Genomic DNA, 20675 nt, shown 5'->3' on the forward strand with positions numbered 1-20675 from the left:
GCAGGAGAGCGCTGGGCGTGAAGCGCTGGGCATGGTTGTTGTTATCTGAATTAGGCCAACAAAATTAGACCTATGGAGGAACGGCTTCTATGAAGGAACTTTGAATGTCTTGGAACTTCATGGAGTTGGCTTAACTAACGTTGGACCAGCGCTAACCCTTAATCAGGACTCTGTTCCATTCCATTACCCATAATGCCGCCTTGAGTTTTCGAGAGCTAGACCAGAGCTAGCTAGCTAGCTAACAAGCTTGTGTGCACAGCGGCACCAGAATTAAAATAAAAACACGTCTTACCTTTTTTATAGTAAATAAATCCAATGTAAAACGTGAAAACTATAGTATCCTTAACTAGCATTGAAAAAGTTAATCCATTCTTCTCTAATTATAAATCTCTCATTAATTAATGAATCATGTAACGTCAGTAGCTACAGTAGACTATGCATCAGAGGGGGGCAGAGGGAGGTAGCCAACACACACACACTGGCAAAGATGTTCAGCTGACATGCAGGTAGACACTGGAATACGTTTCTGAGTGACAGAGGGCTTGTTATTAACCGGTTAATAACGTTTCTGTTCCGGAACAGTATAGATCACTTTTGTTCTCAGTTCTTGTTCTGTTCCTCGAAAAATCTAGTTCTTATAAGGTTTTCAGTTCTGTTCCCTGGACCTGTTCCAACCCCTGATTCTTACATAGGTATTTATCTTGTCCAGGTGGGATAGGGCAGTGTGAAATGCAAAGGAGATTGTGTCGTCTGTGGATCAGTTAGGGCGGTATGCGAATTGTACTGGGTCTAGGTTGCCAGATAAGGTGGAGGTGATCCTTGACTATTCTCTCAAACCACTTCATGATGACAAAAGTGAGTGCTACGCGGCGATAGTAATTCAGTTCTGTTACCTTCGCTTTCTTGGGTACAGGAACAATAGTGGAAATCTTGAAGCAAGTGGGGACAACAGACTGGGATAGGGAGAGGTTGAATATGTCCGTAAACCCATAGCTTGGGTAAACGTGTAGGCTGACAGTGTTGGTGGCATATCTCTCTGTGATTGAAAGGGTAAGGCTGAACGATTTTGGAAAATAATCTAATTGCGATTTTTTGCCCCCAATATTGCGATTGCGATTTAATATGCGATTTAATTTATTTATCCTTTTTCCCCTACAAAACATAATGAATGATTTAAATATGACCAACACAATAGTATATACATTTAGTGTGAAATGTTCTTTCCCATAGGCTGGGTCTATTTGTTAGAATTAAATTCAAACATGTATGACTTGAAATAAATGACATTTTTATTGAACTGCTCATTACAGAAACATCTGTGGCTTTGCCACTGTGCATTTAAATAATTTAAACAAAGGCATGAACTTTGTAAACACTGTGTGCAAAAGGTACAGTCTTAAGAAAAAAATAATTTTAAATTGTATGTATCTTACTGCTCCCAAGTCAGTAACATTTCACACAACTGAAACAAGGAATTTGCTTTGAAAATATTTTGTAAAATCAAAGTAAATAAAGTTATAAATAAAAAATGAGAAATGCACTTTTAATTTAGACAAACTATTTTTTATAAACGATTTGAATATTATAATATAAAATAGATGAGCCTCACTTATCTCAAGTACACAACAATAACACACCACACAGACTAAAGTTCACTACGAGTATGGCACTGCCAGCCATACTTATCCAACAGTTCTGTTCTCAGTGGCTCACAGGTTTTTTGCTAAGAAAACCAGAATATTGACTTTTTCTGGCTTCAAGGATGAGCGAGTGCAAGTCACAATATTCCCTCCTGTGCTAAAAAGACGCTCTGAGGGAGCGCTTGTAGCAGGTACACAAAGATACTTGCGTGCCATGGTGCACAACTGTGGGTAGCTGATCTTGTGCACCCTCCACCAAGCCAATGGATCATCTTCTCCATCAATGGTAGGAGTCATCAGGTAATTGTTTATCTCTGCCTCTGCGACATCTTCAAGATTTACAGGCAAAGAAGGAGAGGCTGAACTGGTCTTGAAAAAAACTGCCAAGAGACCTCTTCGTCTTTTCCCCCAAGGACTGTGCACTTTGAGGCATCTGAACAGTTTCAGTACGAGACCTCTTCTCCTATTAGATGAAAACAACAGCCATTAGTTTTCCAGTTAGATTTTACAGAAAATTTTTGTTTTTGTGAAATACATAATTATTTACCCAATGATATGTACGTTGTGCCAAGTCTACTATCTCTGTCTTCAGACGAGTCTTGATAGCAGGGATGTTGTCTGTACTGATGTACTGTATTTTGAACCTAGGGTCCAGGAAACAGGCAACATCCAAAAGCTCCTGGATGTTTGGGTCTCCATATTTGTTATTGAGGTATGCTAGGACTTTGGTTTTTATTGATTTAGTCAGGTCAGTGTCCTCAGCATCTTCAGCCAGGACTGATGTGGCAAAAAGGTGGAGAACTGGCTTGAGGTAGGAGATGCTTACATACTCCTCTCCAGAAAGAGCATCAGTAAACTCCAGTAGAGGATGCAGTGCCTTGTGAATCGACTCCAACACGTCAATATCCTGCCAGGTTGGGATAAGGGAGCGTGCATATCGATCTCCAGACAATACCTGAGAAATGGCTTTGGCCTGTTCAAGCACTCTGGCAATCATCATTTCTTTAGAACCCCATCTTGTTGGGCACTCCGTTATGAGGTTGTGCTCAGGGAGTTTGAGCTCTCTCTGTGCCTCCGTCAGGGCTGCTTTCTTCTTCCAACTGTGGGAAAAGTGCCCCACCAGCTTCCTGCACAGTGCTGTTGCCCTTGACACTCTGTCATCTTTGAGTGCATTTTCTAAAAGAAATAAAAAGTAGTGTATTACACACAATTTGAGTTTTGATACAAGGCTCTCACTATTACACACTCAAATTAGCTGTAATTCTGAAATACACACATCCACAACACATCCTCTCTCTCTCTCTCAATTCAAAGGGTCTTTATTTGCATGTCAATTCTCTCTCTCTTTCTCTCTCTCTCTCTCTCATAAACACTAAAAAAACATGTAAAAAACAAAAACAAGAAAAGAAAAAAAATGCAGGTGGGCATTCCACCACAGACAGACATATGATATAAGCAAGTAAAATGAATTTACATATTAGAAAAGGAGTGGAAGTATGAATTTATTTAATCCCATCCGATTTATATAATATCATTTATATATATTTGTATATTCAGCTTTACTAATCGACGCATCTCTCTCTCTCGCACTCGCGCACACACACACACACACACACACACACACACACACACACACACACACACACACACACACACACACACACACACACACACACACACACACACACACACACACACGATAACTTACCAATGGCAAGATGTAATCTGTGGCCAAAACATTGGAGCCTCGTCCATTCATTAAGCCGCGCAGCAAGCACCATATTCGACGCGTTGTCCGTCGTGATGCAGACGTGATTCTCCTCGTGGAGATCCCAGCTGACAAGCCCTTCTCTCAGGCCGGCTGCAATATTTTCCCCTGTGTGATCGTCTGGGAAGTAGGTAGTTTGTAGGCAGCGAGCTCGGAGGTTGAAATCTTCATCAATAAAATGGACTGTAAGACTCTGGTACGGCTCAGCTGTGCGGCTTGACCACATATCAGTAGTGCTAGCAAAAAACTCCACCGTTTTAAGTTCCGCGGCGACTTTCTCTTTGCACTTTTGTACAGCTCCGGTATGGCAGTCTGACTGAAGTATGTGCGGGAGGGTATACTGTAACGTTTATCAAGCGTATGTATTAATGCCATGAACCCAGGCTTGGTCACCGTGCTGAGAGGCATCATATCTTTGGCTATGAACTCGGTTATTGTCCGAGTGATTTCTCCGTGCCGTTTTGAATTACGTTCATACGGAGTGACACTTTCGAACATTTCTGTCAGTGATCCCTGTCTTGAGGTATTTGGCTTGTCTGCGCGCACTGATGCTCGGCATTTTGGTCATACAACTGTCATGCATTGATTTGTGGTATTTTTTAAGTGCTGAAACAGGTTTGTAGTGTTACCCCGTGAAGTAGCAATCGGAGCACGGCATGCTCTGCACAACACCTGACGCTGCTCAGCATCTTCTTTTTTAAAACCAAAATAGTTCCACACCACCGACGTGCTGTTCCTCTTCGATATTAAAGTATCAGCTGTGTCAGTTTCTGACTGTTCCGTCGAGCAAGAGGCCATTGCGCTGGACAGCATGAAAAGTCGCGTCACGTGACCACCTCAAATCGCGCACGTTGCGATTAGAAAATCGCGTTCAGTCAAATCGCGATATTATCGCGAATGCAATTAATCGTTCAGCCCTACTTTGAGGCCTCTCGTACAAGACAGTATACCGTAAAATAGAAAGTGTAATTTTCCTGAAGAATTGTGTGCTTTCTTCAGCTGTTCAGAAGTATGTCATTTCAGAGGTCAACAAACTGACATTATAAAGCAAACATTCCCAGAAGTTATTTTCCCACCATAATAGTAGAACTAGAATGTAAACAAAGAATAGCAATACTAGTATGTATCAAATAACAGTGTAATCTGATCCTATGGGCCGGGATTCAACCCTTATTTAAAGGGGATTTCTGATTGAGTGGGCATCTGCAGCGTTTACTGTGAATGTGACCACGAACACCTTTTAATAGCTGCATTGTAGACAGCATCGGATTGAATACAGGCCTAAAACTATGGTTAGTTAGTGTTGAGTGTTAGCATCGGTTTGAATACAGGCCTAAAACTATGGTTAGTTAGTGTTGAGTGTTAGCATCGGATTGAATACAGGCCTAAAACTATGGTTAGTTAGTGTTGAGTGTTAGCATCGGATTGAATACAGGCCTAAAACTATGGTTAGTTAGTGTTGAGTGTTAGCATTGGATTGAATACATGCCTAAAACTATGGTTAGTTAGTGTTGAGTGTTAGCATCGGATTGAATACAGGCCTATTTTTATAAATTTGTATTTCACCTTTATTTAACGAGGTAAGCCAGTTGAGAACAAGTTCTCATTTACAACTGCGACCTGGCCAAGATAAAGCAAAGCAGTGCGATAAAAACAACAACAAACACAAAGTTACATATGGAATAAACAAAACGTACAGTCAATAACACAATAGAAAATCTATATACAGTGTGTGCAAATGTAGTAAGTTATGGAGGTAAGGCAATAAATAGGCCATAGTGCAAAATAATTACAATTTAGTATTAACACTGGAGTGATAGATGTGCAGAAGATGATGTGCAAATAGAGATACTGGGGTGCAAATTAGCAAAATAAATAACAATGTAAATAACAATATGGGGATGAGGTAGTTGGGTGGTCTAAAACTATGATTAGTTAGTGTTGAGTGTTAGCAGCATTGATCTGATCTGATCCTAGATCTATTTTGGATTGATCCTAGATCTGTGGTTAGTGTTGTGTTAGAATTGATCCTAGATCTGTGGTTAGTGTTGTGTTAGGATTGATCCTAGATCTGTGGTTAGTGTTATGTTAGGATTGATCCTAGATCTGTGGTTAGTGTTGTGTTAGGATTGATCCTAGATCTGTGGTTAGTGCTGTGTTAGGATTGATCCTAGATCTGTGGTTAGTGTTGTGTTAGGATTGATCCTAGATATGTGGTTAATCTGATCCTAGAGCTGTGGTTAATCTGATCCTAGATCTGGCTGTGGTTAGTGATGTGTGTTAGGATTGATCCTAGATCAGTGGTGAATCTCACCCTAGATCAGTGGTGAATCTGATCCTCGATCAGTGGTTTGTTAGTGTTGAGTGTTAGCATTACTCTGGCCTGATCCCATGTGACTGAGACAGAAGTTCAGAGGGTCACAGAGTTTTCTGAACCTTAGATGACACAATGTGTTCTGGTCTAAAGTAGTGTGTTATATAGGGAATAGATCTCTGGTCCAAAGTAGTTTGTTATATAGGGAATAGATCTCTGGTCCAAAGTAGTGTGTTATATAGGGAATAGAACTCTGGTCCAAAGTAGTGTGCTATATAGGGAATATATCTCTAGTCCAAAGTAGTGTGTTATATAGGGAATAGATCTCTGGTCCAAAGTAGTGTGCTATATAGGGAATAGAGCTCTGGTCCAAAGTAGTGTACTATAAAGGCAATAGATCTCTGGTCTAAAGTAGTGCACTATATAGGGAATAGATCTCTGGTCCAAAGTAGTGTGCTATATAGGGAATAGAGCTCTGGTCCAAAGTAGTGTGTTATATAGGGAATAGAGCTCTGGTCCAAAGTAGTGTGCTATATAGGGAATAGATCTCTGGTCCAAAGTAGTGTGCTATATAGGGAATAGAGCTCTGGTCCAAAGTAGTGTGCTATATAGGGAATAGATCTCTGGTCCAAAGTAGTGTGCTATATAGGGAATAGATCTCTGGTCCGAAGCAGTGTGCTATAAAGGGAATAGATATCTGGTCCAAAGTAGTGTGTTATATAGGGAATAGAGCTCTGGTCCAAAGTAGTGTGCTATATAGGGAATAGAGCTCTGGTCCAAAGTAGTGTGCTATATAGGGAATAGAGCTCTGGTCCAAAGTAGTGTACTATAAAGGGAATAGATCTCTGGTCTAAAGTAGTGCACTATATAGGGAATAGATCTCTGGTCCGAAGTAGTGAGCTATATAGGGAATAGATCTCTGGTCCAAAGTAGTGTGTTATATAGGGAATAGAGCTCTGGTCCAAAGTAGTGTGTTATATAGGGAATAGAGCTCTGGTCCAAAGTAGTGTGCTATATAGGGAATAGATCTCTGGTCCAAAGTAGTGTGCTATATAGGGAATAGATCTCTGGTCCAAAGTAGTGTGCTATATAGGGAATAGATCTCTGGTCCAAAGTAGTGTGCTATATAGGGAATAGAGCTCTGGTCCAAAGTAGTGTGTTATATAGGGAATAGATCTCTGGTCCAAAGTAGTGTACTATAAAGGGAATAGATCTCTGGTCTAAAGTAGTGCACTATATAGGGAATAGATCTCTGGTCCGAAGTAGTGAGCTATATAGGGAATAGATCTCTGGTCCAAAGTAGTGTGCTATATAGGGAATAGAGCTCTGGTCCAAAGTAGTGTACTATAAAGGGAATAGATCTCTGGTCTAAAGTAGTGCACTATATAGGGAATAGATCTCTGGTCCGAAGTAGTGAGCTATATAGGGAATAGATCTCTGGTCCAAAGTAGTGTGCTATATAGGGAATAGATCTCTGGTCCAAAGTAGTGTGCTATATAGGGAATAGATCTCTGGTCCAAAGTAGTGTACTATAAAGGGAATAGATCTCTGGTCTAAAGTAGTGCACTATATAGGGAATAGATCTCTGGTCCGAAGTAGTGAGCTATATAGGGAATAGATCTCTGGTCCAAAGTAGTGTGTTATATAGGGAATAGAGCTCTGGTCCAAAGTAGTGTGTTATATAGGGAATAGAGCTCTGGTCCAAAGTAGTGTGCTATATAGGGAATAGATCTCTGGTCCAAAGTAGTGTGCTATATAGGGAATAGAGCTCTGGTCCAAAGTAGTGTGTTATATATGGAATAGAGCTCTGGTCCAAAGTAGTGTGCTATATAGGGAATAGATATCTGGTCCAAAGTAGTGTGCTATATAGGGAATAGATATCTGGTCCAAAGTAGTGCACTATATAGGGAATATATCTCTGGTCCAAAGTAGTGTGCTATATAGGGAATAGATCTCTGGTCCAAAGTAGTGTACTATAAAGGGAATAGATCTCTGATCCAAAGTAGTGTGCTATATAGGGAATAGAGCTCTGATCCAAAGTAGTGTGTTATATATAGGGAATAGATCTCTGGTCCAAAGTAGTGTGCTATATAGGGAATAGAGCTCTGGTCCAAAGTAGTGTGCTATATAGGGAATAGATCTCTGGTCCAAAGTAGTGTGTTATATAGGGAATAGATCTCTGGTCCAAAGTAGTGTGCTATATAGGGAATAGAGCTCTGGTCCAAAGTAGTGTGCTATATAGGGAATAGATCTCTGGTCCAAAGTAGTGTGTTATATAGGGAATAGATCTCTGGTCCAAAGTAGTGTGCTATATAGGGAATAGAGCTCTGGTCCAAAGTAGTGTGCTATATAGGGAATAGATCTCTGGTCCAAAGTAGTGTGCTATATAGGGAATAGAGCTCTGGTCCAAATTAGTGTGTTATATAGGGAATAGATCTCTGGTCCAAAGTAGTGTGTTATATAGGGAATAGATCTCTGGTCCAAAGTAGTGTGCTATATAGGGAATAGAGCTCTGGTCCAAATTAGTGTGTTATATAGGGAATAGATCTCTGGTCCAAAGTAGTGTGTTATATAGGGAATAGATCTCTGGTCCAAAGTAGTGTGCTATATAGGGAATAGAGCTCTGGTCCAAATTAGTGTGTTATATAGGGAATAGATCTCTGGTCCAAAGTAGTGTGTTATATAGGGAATAGAGCTCTGGTCCAAAGTAGTGTGCTATATAGGGAATAGATATCTGGTCCAAAGTAGTGTGCTATATAGGGAATAGATATCTGGTCCAAAGTAGTGCACTATATAGGGAATAGATATCTGGTCCAAAGTAGTGTGCTATATAGGGAATAGATCTCTGGTCCAAAGTAGTGTACTATAAAGGGAATATATCTCTGATCCAAAGTAGTGTGCTATATAGGGAATAGAGCTCTGGTCCAAAGTAGTGTGTTATATAGGGAATAGATCTCTGGTCCAAAGTAGTGTGCTATATAGGGAATAGATCTCTGGTCCAAAGTAGTGTGTTATATAGGGAATAGATCTCTGGTCCAAAGTAGTGTGCTATATAGGGAATAGAGCTCTGGTCCAAAGTAGTGTGTTATATAGGGAATAGATCTCTGGTCCAAAGTGGTGTGCTATATAGGGAATAGATATCTGGTCCAAAGTAGTGTGCTATATAGGGAATAGAGCTCTGGTCCAAAGTAGTGTGTTATATAGGGAATAGAGCTCTGGTCCAAAGTAGTGTGTTATATATGGAATAGAGCTCTGGTCTAAAGTAGTGCACTATATAGGGAATAGATATCTGGTCCAAAGTAGTGTGCTATATAGGGAATAGATCTCTGGTCTAAAGTGGTGTGCTATATAGGGAATAGAGCTCTGGTCCAAAGTAGTGTGCTATATAGGGAATAGATCTCTGGTCCAAAGTAGTGTGCTATATAGGGAATAAGGTGCCATTTGGGACGCATCCTCATCTCAGTGACCACCATTTGCCTCATGCAGCACGACACATCTCCTTCGCATAGAGTTGATCAGGCTGTTGATTGTGATATCAATCAAAACTGCACATTTTAGAGTAGCCTTTTATTGTCCCCAGCACAAGGTGCACCTATGTAATGATCATGCTGTTTAATCAGCTTCTTGATATGCCACACCTGTCAGGTGGATGAATTATCTTGGCAAAGGAAGAATGCTCACCAACAGGGATGTTAACAAATTTGTGCACAAAACTCATCTCAGTGACCACCATTTGCCTCATGCAGCACGACACATCTCCTTCGCATAGAGTTGATCAGGCTGTTGATTGTGGTCTGTGGAATGTTGTCCCACTGCTATTCAATGTCTGTGCGAAGTTTGCCCGGGTATTGGCGGGAACTGGAAAACGCTGTCGTACACGTCGATCCAGAGCATCCCAAACATGGTCAGTGGGTGACATGTCTGGTGAGTATGCAGGCCATGGAAGAACTGGTTTTTTTTCAGTTTCCAGGAATTGTGTACAGATCCGTGCAACATGGGGCTGTGCATTATCATGCTGAAACATTAGTTGATGGCGGTGGATGATTGGCACGACAATGGGTCTCAGGATCTCGTCACGGTATCAATGTGCATTCAAATTGCCATCGATAAAATGCAATTGTGTTCATTGTCCGTAGCTTATGCCTGCCTAACCCATTTCCCCACCACCACCATGGAGCACTCTGTTCACAACGTTGAGATCAGCAAACCGCTCACCCACACGATACCATACACGTGGTCTGCGGTTGTGAGGCTGGTTGGATGTACTGCCAAATTCTCTAAAATGCCATTAGAGGTGGCTTATGGTAGAGAAATGAACATTAAATTCTCTGGCAACAGCTCAGGTGGACATTCCTAAAGTCAGCATGCAAATTGCACGCTCCCTCAAAACTTGAGACATCTGTGGCATTGTGTTGTGTGACAAAACTGCACATTTTAGAGTGGCCTTTTATTGTCCCCAGCGCAAGGTGCACCTGTGTAATGATCATGCTGTTTAATCAGCTTCTTGATATGCCACACCTGTCAGGTGGATGGATTATCTTGGCAAAGGAAAAATGATCACCAACAGGGATGTTAACAAATTTGTGCACAAAACTTCAGAAAATAAGCTTTTTGTGCGTATGGAACATTTCTGGGATATTTTATTTCAGCTCATGAAACATGGGACCAACAGTTACCATGTTGCGTTTATATTTAGGTTTAGTGTAGTTCTGTGAGAGATACAGGCACGCTTCTCTCTCTCACCACAGACACGGCCACGCGTTGGTCTATATACAGTAGGCTATAATGTTACACAAACCACAGGCTAAACCCGGGCCGGCCCAACATGAAGCAATTCTTAGAATATCAGGCACGTTTTCACATTACGTTTTTTACTTGGGCAGGAGAATTAGAGGAGGCAACTTGAATGAACTCTGCAGGCTTTTATTACAATTTTTACATTATAAACAGTGAAAATGATTTTTCATGCCAAGAGAGTAATCGTATCCTGGCAAATGGGTTCTGGAATGAACAGTCCAAAACTGAGAGGTGCCGGGTCCTGTTCCGGCATGATCCAGCTCAAAATAATCACTGTCTGGTCCTCGTTTAAGTCCCGTAGATCACTTCATTACTCCCTTCTTGTTTCCAAAGCTGTACAACACAAGCTTCCAACATACCTCACTTCATTGTTGAAGTATAAAAACATGAGTTACCAAACCCGTTCACAGGGTTGGTTAACTCTTCAGGTCCCTCTGGTCTCCACCAATTTATGTAAATCCTCCTTTAGTTTTAGTGCCCCCATTGTTGGAATAAACAATTCCTTGATTTCCCTGGTGCTGTCAGGGCAGTTTAGGACTCTGGTGTTGAATAAATTCATTGAGGATTGTAGTTGTTTCCATTTATTGTAATGGTTTATTTGTTGTAATTGAACAATTGTAATTGTACTATTGTAATTGTACCTTGTAGTTTTTATATTCTTGTTCTATTTGGAATGTTCATTTTCTTGATTGTGAAAATGTTTGTACTCAGGGCACCATTGTGAATGAGACCCTGGTTGAGCTCCCTGAATAAAGACAAGTTAAATAAAGACTAACACACATCAGGATATGAGATTGGTTTCTCTGTGTAGACTAAAGTATTACTCCCAGCAAGGAGGGACGGTCTCAGACAGCATTCATATCTCAGGTAGGTGTGTGTGTGTGTGTGTGTGTGTGTGTGTGTGTGTGTGTGTGTGTGTGTGTGTGTGCGCATGCCTGTCAGAGGAAATGGCCACTGTTATACTGTGATGACAATAGAAAACAGTAAACTAAAACAGAATGAATGGAAAGCTGCTGTATTAATCTTGTCTGGTTTCAACTATGACAACAACAACAAGTTATAGGGGAGAGAGAGAGAGCAGTGACACAGTGTGTGTGCGTACCTGTGTGTCTTCCACCCTTTTGAAAGTCTTTTTTTGGCATCTTCATTTCATTTCCTCCTAAACTGCAGCTAGCAGAAGAAGCAGTCAGACCAGCTTCTCACTGTCTCATCAGCCTCACTGAACTCTGAGTAGGTCTACAAATAGACTCTGTCTCTGTGAACTCTGAACTCTGAATTGGTCTACAAACAGACTCTATCTCTCTGAACTCTGAATAGGTCTACAAACAGACTCTGTCTCTCTGAACTCTGAACTCTGAATAGGTCTACAAACAGATACTGTCTCTGAAATGGAGCTTGACTTTGAGGAGACACAGAAGAAGAGAGATGGAGTTTGACTTCGAGAAGACACTGAAGAAGAGAGATGGAGCTTGACTTTCAGGAGACACAGAAGAAGAGAGCTGGAGCTTGACTTTGAGGACACACTGAAGAAGAGAGATGGAGCTTGACTTTGAGGAGACACTGAAGAAGAGAGATGGAGCTTGACTTTGAGGAGACACTGAAGAAGAGAGATGGAGCTTGACTTTGAGGAGACACTGAAGAAGAGAGATGGAGCTTGACTTTGAGGAGACACTGAAGAAGAGAGATGGAGCTTGACTTTAAGGACACACTGAAGAAGTGAGATGGAGCTTGACTGAGGACACACTGAAGAAGAGAGATGGAGCTTGATTTTGAGGAGACACTGAAGAAGAGAGATGGAGCTTGACTTTCAGGAGACACTGAAGAAGAGAGATGGAGCTTGACTTTGAGGACACACTGAAGAAGCGAGATGGAGCTTGACTTTGAGGAGACACTGAAGAAGAGAGATGGAGCTTGACTTTGAGGAGACACTGAAGAAGAGAGATGGAGGGAGAGAGAGAGAAAGGTGGAGAAACATTGTCAAAAAAAGGCTCTGTGGGAAGCAGGGAGGAGGATAGAGGACCACATTGAAAGGATGGAGGGAGTGAAAGACAGGAGTGTGTCAGGAAAATTAAATAGGTGACAGATGAAAGGACGATAGAGAGAAAGAGGGTAATGACTGAGAGAGAGATGGAGAAGAGATAGAGAGAGAGGGTAATGACTGAGAGAGAGATGGAGAAGAGAGAAAGAGGGTAATTACTGTGAGAGAGATGCAGAAGAGATAGAGAGAGGGTAATGACTGTGAGAGAGATGGAGAAGAGATAGAGAGAGAGGGTAATGACTGTGAGATAGTTGGAGAAGATATATAGAGAGGGTAATGACTGTGAGAGAGTTGGAGAAGAGATAGAGGGTAATGACTGTGAGAGATGGAGAAGAGATAGGGAAAGAGGGTAATGACTGTGAGAGAGATGGAGAAGAGATAGAGAGAGAGGGTAATGACTGAGAGAGATGGAGAAGAGATAGAGAAAGAGGGTAATGACTGTGAGAGAGATGGAGAAGAGATAAAGAGGGTAATGACTGTGAGAGAGATGGATAAGAGATAGAGAGAGGGTAATGTGTTCAACAAATTTACCAACTTTTTAGTTTTGTCCTCACTCATCTTTTTTCGTTAAACTTTTTCACCCCGGACGTTTTATCCCGAGACAGAAGAGTCATTTTCCTGTGCGTTTTAGCTGCCAACTTTACTTTATTTTCCTTTTTTCCATCGCAACTTTTTTCCCTTATTCAACTTTTTCACTCCGGACGCTTTATCTGGACATGGTTCGTCAACATCTTCAACAGCCGAAGCTAAGTAGTAACATTAACATGATGTCTTCTAATTGCAGTCGCTGTACTCATAATATACAGGAGAACGATCGCCTTACGGCGAGAATAAGCTGTGCTACAAGCCCAGCTTCAGACGCAATCGTTAGGCAAGGGTAATTTCAGTGTAGGAAAGGAAGAAACAGCGTCTGTGCCACCAGTAAGTACAGACAGTAACGTTAGTATAAATCCCCCGCACAGTCCCCGCGGCCGGACAACTTTCTCATTGCTTCTGGAGGGAAATACTGTTGGAATGCTCAACCGGTGTCGCTCATTCAGCCGACAGAAACCTTCAACCGGTTTTCCCCATTATGTAGCGAGTCGGAGTCTGAGTCTGAGTCTTCTCTTGTCTCTACTCCTCCCGTTACGGGGTCTGAGACGCCGAAGGCTCCCACCATTAGCTCTGACAAATTGAAAACCCTAGTCATTGGCGACTCCATTACCCGCAGTATTAGACTTAAAACGAATCACCCAGCGATCATACACTGTTTACCAGGGGGCAGGGCTACCGACGTTAAGGCTAATCTAAAGATGGTGCTGGCTAAAGCTAAAACTGGCGAGTGTAGAGAGTATAGAGATATTGTTATCCACGTCGGCACCAACGATGTTAGGATGAAACAGTCAGAGGTCACCAAGTGCAACATAGCTTCAGCGTGTAAATCGGCTAGAAAGATGTGTCGGCATTGAGTAATTGTCTCTGGCCCCCCTCCCAGTTAGGGGAAGTGACGAGCTCTACAGCAGAGTCTCAGCACTCAATCGCTGGTTGAAAACTGTTTTCTGCCCCTCCCAAAAGATAACATTTGTGGATAATTGGCCCTCTTTCTGGGACTCACCCACAAACAGGACCAAGCCTGACCTGCTGAGGAGTGACGGACTCCATCCTAGCTGGAGGGGTGCTCTCCTCTTATCTACCAACATAGATAGGGCTCTAACTCCTCTAGCCCCACAGTGAAATAGGGTGCAGGCCAGGCAGCAGGCTGTTAGCCAACCTGCCAGCTTAGTGGAGTCTGCCAATAGCATAGTCAGTGTAGTCAGCTCAGCCATACCCATTGAGACTGTGTCTGTGCCTCGACCTAGGTTGGGCAAAACTAAACATGGCGGTGTTCACCCTAGCAATCTTATTAGGATAAAGACCTCCTCCATTCCTGCCATTATTGAAAGAGATCGTGATACCTCACATCTCAAAATAGGGTTACTTAATGTTAGATCCCTCACTTCAAAGGCAGTCATAGTCAATGAACTAATCACTGATCATAATCTTGATGTGATTGGCCTGACTGAAACATGGCTTAAGCCTGATGAATTTGCTGTGTTAAATGAGGCCTCACCTCCTGGTTACACTAGTGACCATATTCCCGTGCATCCCGCAAAGGCGGAGGTGTTGCTAACATTTACGATAGCAAATTTCAATTTACAAAAAAAAAATGGCGTTTTCATCTTTTGAGCTTCTAGTCATGAAATCTATGCAGCCTACTCAATCACTTTTTATAGCTACTGTTTACAGGCCTCCTGGGCCATATACAGCGTTCCTCTCTGAGTTTCCTGAATTCCTATCAGACCTTGTAGTCATAGCAGATCATATTCTAATTTTTGGTGATTTTAATATTCACATGGAGAAGTCCACAGACCCACTCCAAAAGTCTTTCAGAGCCATCATCGACTCAGTGGGTTTTGTCCAACATGTCTCTGGACCTACTCACTGCCACAGTCATACTCTGGACCTAGTTTTGTCCCATGGAATAAATGTTGTAGATCTTAATGTTTTTCCACAAAATCCTGGACTATCGGACCACCATTTTATTACGTTTGCAATCGCAACAAATAATCTGCTCAGACCCCCAACCAAGGAGCATCAAAAGTCGTGCTATAAATTCTCAGACAACACAAAAATTCCTTGATGCCCTTCCAGACTCCTTCTGCCTACCCAAGGACGTCAGAGGACAAAAATCAGTTAACCACTTAACTGAGGAACTCAATTTAACCTTGCGCAATACCCTAGATGCAGTTGCACCCTAAAAACGAAAAACATTTGTCATAAGAAACTAGCTCCCTGGTATACAGAAAATACCCGAGCTTTGAAGCAAGCTTCCAGGAAATTGGAACGGAAATGGCGCCACACCAAACTGGAAGTCTTCCGACTAGCTTGGAAAGACAGTACCGTGCAGTACCGAAGAGCCCTCACTGCTGCTCGATCATCCTACTTTTCCAACTTAATCGAGGAAAATAAGAATAATCCAAAATTTCTTTTTGATACTGTTGCAAAGCTAACTAAAAAGCAGCATTCCCCAAGAGAGGATGGCTTTCACTTCAGCAGTAATAAATTCATGAACTTCTTTGAGGAAAAGATCATGACCATTAGAAAGCAAATTACGGACTCCTCTTTGAATCTGCGTATTCCTCCAGGGCTTAGCTGTCCTGGATCTGCACAGCTCTGCGAGGGCCTGGGATCGGGAGAGACACTTAAGTGTTTTAGTACTATATCTCCTGACACAATGATGAAAATAATCATGGCCTCTAAACCTTCAAGCTGCATACTGGATCCTATTCCTACTAAACTGCTGAAGGAGCTGCTTCCTGTGCTTGGCCCTCCTATGTTGAACATAATAAACAGCTCTCTATCCACCGGATGTGTACCAAACTCACTAAAAGTGGCAGTGATAAAGCCTCTCTTGAAAAAGCCAAACCTTGACCCGGAAAATATAAAAAACTATCGGCCTATATCGAATCTTCCATTCCTCTCAAAAATTTTTGAAAAAGCTGTTGCGCAGCAACTCACTGCCTTTCTGAAGACAAACAATGTATACGAAATGCTTCAGTCTGGTTTTAGACCCCATCATAGCACTGAGACTGCACTTGTGAAGGTGGGAAATGACCTTTTAATGGCGTCAGACCGAGGCTCTGCATCTGTCCTCGTGCTACTAGACCTTAGTGCTGCCTTTGACACCATCGATCACCACATTCTTTTGGAGAGACTGGAAACCCAAATTGGTCTACACGGACAAGTTCTGGCCTGGTTTAGATCTTACCTGTCGGAAAGATATCAGTTTGTCTCTGTAAATGGTCTGTCCTCCGACAAATCAACTGTACATTTCGGTGTTCCTCAAGGTTCCGTTTTAGGACCACTATTGTTTTCACTATATATTTTACCTCTTGGGGATGTTATTCGAAAACATAATGTTAACTTTCACTGCTATGCGGATGACACACAGCTGTACATTTCAATGAAACATGGTGAAGCCCCAAAATTGCCCTCGCTAGAAGCCTGTGTTTCAGACATAAGGAAGTGGATGGCTGAAAACTTTTTACTTTTAAACTCGGACAAAACAGAGATGCTTGTTCTAGGTCCCAAGAAACAAAGAGATCTTCTGTTAAATCTGACAATTCATCTTGATGGTTGTAAAGTCGTCTCAAATAAAACTGTGAAGGACCTCGGCGTTACTCTTGACCCTGATCTCTCTTTTGACGAACATATCAAGACTGTTTCAAGGACAGCTTTTTTCCATCTACGTAACATTGCAAAAATTAGAAATTTTCTGTCCAAAAATGATGCAGAAAAAATTAATCCATGCATTTGTTACTTCTAGGTTAGACTACTGCAATGCTCTATTTTCCGGCTACCCGGATAAAGCACTAAATAAACTTCAGTTAGTGCTAAATACGGCTGCTAGAATCCTGACTAGAACCAAGAAATTTGATCATATTACTCCAGTGCTAGCTTCCCTACACTGGCTTCCTGTTAAGGCAAGGGCTGATTTCAAGGTTTTACTGTTAACCTATAAAGCGTTACATGGGCTTGCTCCTACCTATCTTTCCGAGTTGGTCCTGCCGTACATACCAATACGTACGCTACGGTCGCAAGACGCAGGCCTCCCTAATTGTCCCTAGAATTTCTAAGCAAACAGCGGGAGGCAGGGCTTTCTCCTATAGATCTCCCATTTTTATGGAACAGTCTGCCTACCCATGTGAGAGACGCAGACTCGGTCTCAACCTTTAAGTCTTTACTGAAGACTTATCTCTTCAGTAGGTCATATGATTGAGTGTAGTCTGGCCCAGGAGTGTGAAGGTGAACGGAAAGGCTCTGGAGTAACGAACAGCCCTTGCTGTCTCTGCCGGGCCGTTCCCCTCTCCACTGGGGTTCTCTGCCTCTAACCCTGTTGCAGGGGCTGAGTCACTGGCTTGCTGGTGCTCTTTCATGCCGTCCCTGGGAGGGGTGCGTCACTTGAGTGGGTTGAGTTACTGACGTGATCTTCCTGTCTGGGTTGGCGCCCCCCCTTGGTTTGTGCTGTGGTGGAGACCTCTGTGGGCTATACTCGGCCTTGTCTCAGGATTGTAAGTTGGTGGTTGAGGATATCCCTCTAGTGGTGCGGGGCTGTGCTTTGGCAGAGTGGGTGGGGTTATATCCTTCCTGTTTGGCCCTGTCCGGGGTTTCTTCGGATGGGGCCACAGTGTCTCCCGGACCGCTCCTGTCTCAGCCTCCAGTATTTATGCTGCAGTAGTTTATGTGTCGGGGGGCTGGGGGTTAGTTGGTTATACCTGGAGTACTTCTCCTGTCTTATCTAGTGTCCTGTGTGAATTTAAGTATGCTCTCTCTAATTCTCTCGTTCTCTCTTTCTCTCTGAGAACCGGAGCCCTAGGACCATACGTCAGGACTACCGGGCATGATGACACCTTGCTGTCCCCAGTCCGCCTGGCCTTGCTGCTATTCCAGTTTCAACTGTTCTGCCTGCGGCTACGAAACCCCTACCTGTCCCAGACCTGCTGTTTTCAACTCTTAATGATCGGCTATGAAAAGCCAACTGAGAGACCTGAGCCCTAGGACCATACGTCGGGACTACCGGCCGTGGTGACTCCTTGCTGTCCCCAGTCCGCCTGGCCTTGCTGCTATTCCAGTTTCAACTGTTCTGCCTGCGGTTATGGAACCCCTACCTGTCCCAGACCTGCTGTTTTCAACTCTTAATGATCGGCTATGAAAAGCCAACTGAGATTTATTCCTGATTATTATTTGACCATGCTTGTCACTTATGAACATTTTTGAACATCTTGGCATGGTTCTGTTATAATCTTCACCCGGCACAGCCAGAAGAGGACTGGCCACCCCTCATAGCCTGGTTCCTCTCTAGGTTTCTTCCTAGGTTTTCGCCTTTCTAGGGAGTTTTTCCTAGCCACCGTGCTTTTACACCTGCATTACTAGCTGTTTGGGGTTTTAGGCTGGGTTTCTGTACAGCACTTCGAGATATTAGCTGATGTAAGAAGGGCTATATAAAATAAAATTGATTGATTGATTAATGACTGTGAGAGAGATGCAGAAGAGATGGAGAAAGAGGGTAATGACTGTGAGAGAGATGGATAAGAGATAGAGAGAGGGTAATGACTCTGAGAGATATGCAGAAGAGATATAGAGAGAGTGTAATGACTGTGAGGGAGATGGAGAAGAGATAGAGAAAGAGGGTAATGGCTGTGAGAGAGATGGAGAAGAGATAAAGAGGGTAATGACTGTGAGAGAGATGCAGAAGAGATAGAGAGAGGGTAATGACTGTGAGAGAGATGCAGAAGAGATAGAGAGAGAGGGTAATGCCTGTGAGATAGTTGGAGAAGATATATAGAGAGGGTAATGACTGTGAGATAGTTGGAGAAGATATATAGAGAGGGTAATGACTGTGAGAGAGTTGGAGAAGAGATAGAGGGTAATGACTGTGAGAGAGATGGAGAAGAGATAGGGAAAGAGGGTAATGACTGTGAGAGAGATGGAGAAGAGATAGAGAGAGGGTAATGACTGTGAGAGAGATGCAGAAGAGATAGAGAGAGGGTAATGACTGTGAGAGAGATGCAGAAGAGATAGAGAGAGGGTAATGACTGTGAGGGAGATGGAGAAGAGATAGAGAGAGAGGGTAATGACTGTGAGATAGTTGGAGGAGATATATAGAGAGGGTAATGACTGTGAGATAGTTGGAGAAGAGATAGAGGGTAATGACTGTGAGAGAGATGGAGAAGAGATAGGGAAAGAGGGTAATGACAGTGAGAGAGATGGAGAAGAAATAGAGAGAGAGGGTAATGACTGAGAGAGATGGAGAAGAGATAGAGAAAGAGGGTAATGACTGTGAGAGAGATGGAGAAGAGATAAAGAGGGTAATGACTGTGAGAGAGATGCAGAAGAGATAGAGAGAGGATAATGACTGTGAGAGAGATGCAGAAGAGATAGAGAGAGGGTAATGACTGTGAGAGAGATGGAGAAGAGATAGAGAGAGAGGGTAATGACTGTGAGATAGTTGGAGAAGATATATAGAGAGGGTAATGACTGTGAGATAGTTGGAGAAGAGATAGAGGGTAATGACTGTGAGAGAGATGGAGAAGAGATAGGGAAAGAGGGTAATGACTGTGAGAGAGATGGAGAAGAAATAGAGAGAGAGGGTAATGACTGAGAGAGATGGAGAAGAGATAGAGAAAGAGGGTAATGACTGTGAGAGAGATGGAGAAGAGATAAAGAGGGTAATGACTGTGAGAGAGATGCAGAAGAGATAGAGAGAGGTAATGACTGTGAGAGAGATGCAGAAGAGATAGAGAGAGGGTAATGACTGTGAGATAGTTGGAGAAGATATAGAGAGAGGGTAATGACTGTGAGAGAGATGCAGAAGAGATAGAGAGAGGGTAATGACTGTGAGAGAGATGGAGAAGAGATAGAGAGAGGGTAATGACTGTGAGAGAGATGGAGAAGAGATAGAGAGAAAGAAGAATGAATAAAGGTAGAGTGAGAGGGAGAACAGACATGGATTAAAAAGAGTAAAAGATGTATGAACAGATATCTGTTGAGATAGAGGGAGGAGATAGAGAGGGAGGGAGGGAGGGAGAGTGGATGGAGAGGGAGAGTGGATGGAGAGGGAGGAGATAGAGAGGGAGGGAGGTAGGGAGAGTGGATGGAGAGGGAGAGTGGATGGAGAGGGAGGGAGGGAGAGTGGATGGAGAGGGATAGTGGATGGAGAGGGAGGGAGGGAGAGGGAGGAGAGGAAGAGTGGATGGAGAGAGGAAGAGTGGAGGGGGAGGAGAGAGGATGGGAGGGAGAGTGGATGGTGAGGGAGAGTGGATGGAGAGGGAGGGAGGAGAGTGGATGAAGAGAGAGGGAGGAGAGGAAGAGTGGATGGAGAGAGGAAGAGTGGAGGGGGAGGAGGGAGGGAGGGAGAGTGGATGGTGAGGGAGAGTGGATGGAGAGGGAGGGAGGAGAGTGGATGAAGAGAGAGGGAGGAGAGGGAGAGTGGATGGAGGATGGGAGGGAGGGAGAGTGGATGGAGAGGGAGAGTGGATGGGGAGGGAGGGAGAGTGGATGGTGAGGGAGAGTGGATGGAGAGGGAGGGAGGATGGGAGG

At 43.0% G+C, this 20675-nt stretch overlaps 1 protein-coding gene across 1 annotated transcript; it reads right to left on the reverse strand.

Moving 5' to 3' along the window:
* Window positions 1-1572: 1572 nt before the first annotated feature.
* On the reverse strand, window positions 1573-3676 carry LOC121556140 (E3 SUMO-protein ligase ZBED1-like). Its single transcript, XM_041870026.2, has 3 exons — window positions 3349-3676; window positions 2188-2816; window positions 1573-2103 (listed from the first exon to the last, which is right to left on the reverse strand). Exons 1-3 carry the CDS (start codon window positions 3632-3634, stop codon window positions 1972-1974), a joined length of 1047 nt encoding a protein of 348 aa, XP_041725960.2. The 5' UTR covers window positions 3635-3676; the 3' UTR covers window positions 1573-1971.
* Between the last annotated feature and the right edge of the window lie 16999 nt (window positions 3677-20675).

The sequence above is a fragment of the Coregonus clupeaformis genome, unplaced genomic scaffold, assembly GCF_020615455.1.
Source record: "Coregonus clupeaformis isolate EN_2021a unplaced genomic scaffold, ASM2061545v1 scaf0263, whole genome shotgun sequence".
Classification (NCBI taxonomy): domain Eukaryota; kingdom Metazoa; phylum Chordata; class Actinopteri; order Salmoniformes; family Salmonidae; genus Coregonus; species Coregonus clupeaformis.

Excerpts from the sequence above, each read along its gene's own strand:
- LOC121556140 (XM_041870026.2), bottom strand. The coding sequence starts at position 3,634 with ATGTGGTCAAGCCGCACAGCTGAGCCGTACCAGAGTCTTACAGTCCAT. Across the intron at positions 2,817-3,348 it reads CAGATTACATCTTGCCATTG|AAAATGCACTCAAAGATGAC; the intron begins GTAAGTTATCGT and ends TATTTCTTTTAG. Across the intron at positions 2,104-2,187 it reads CACAACGTACATATCATTGG|GAGAAGAGGTCTCGTACTGA; the intron begins GTAAATAATTAT and ends TTCATCTAATAG.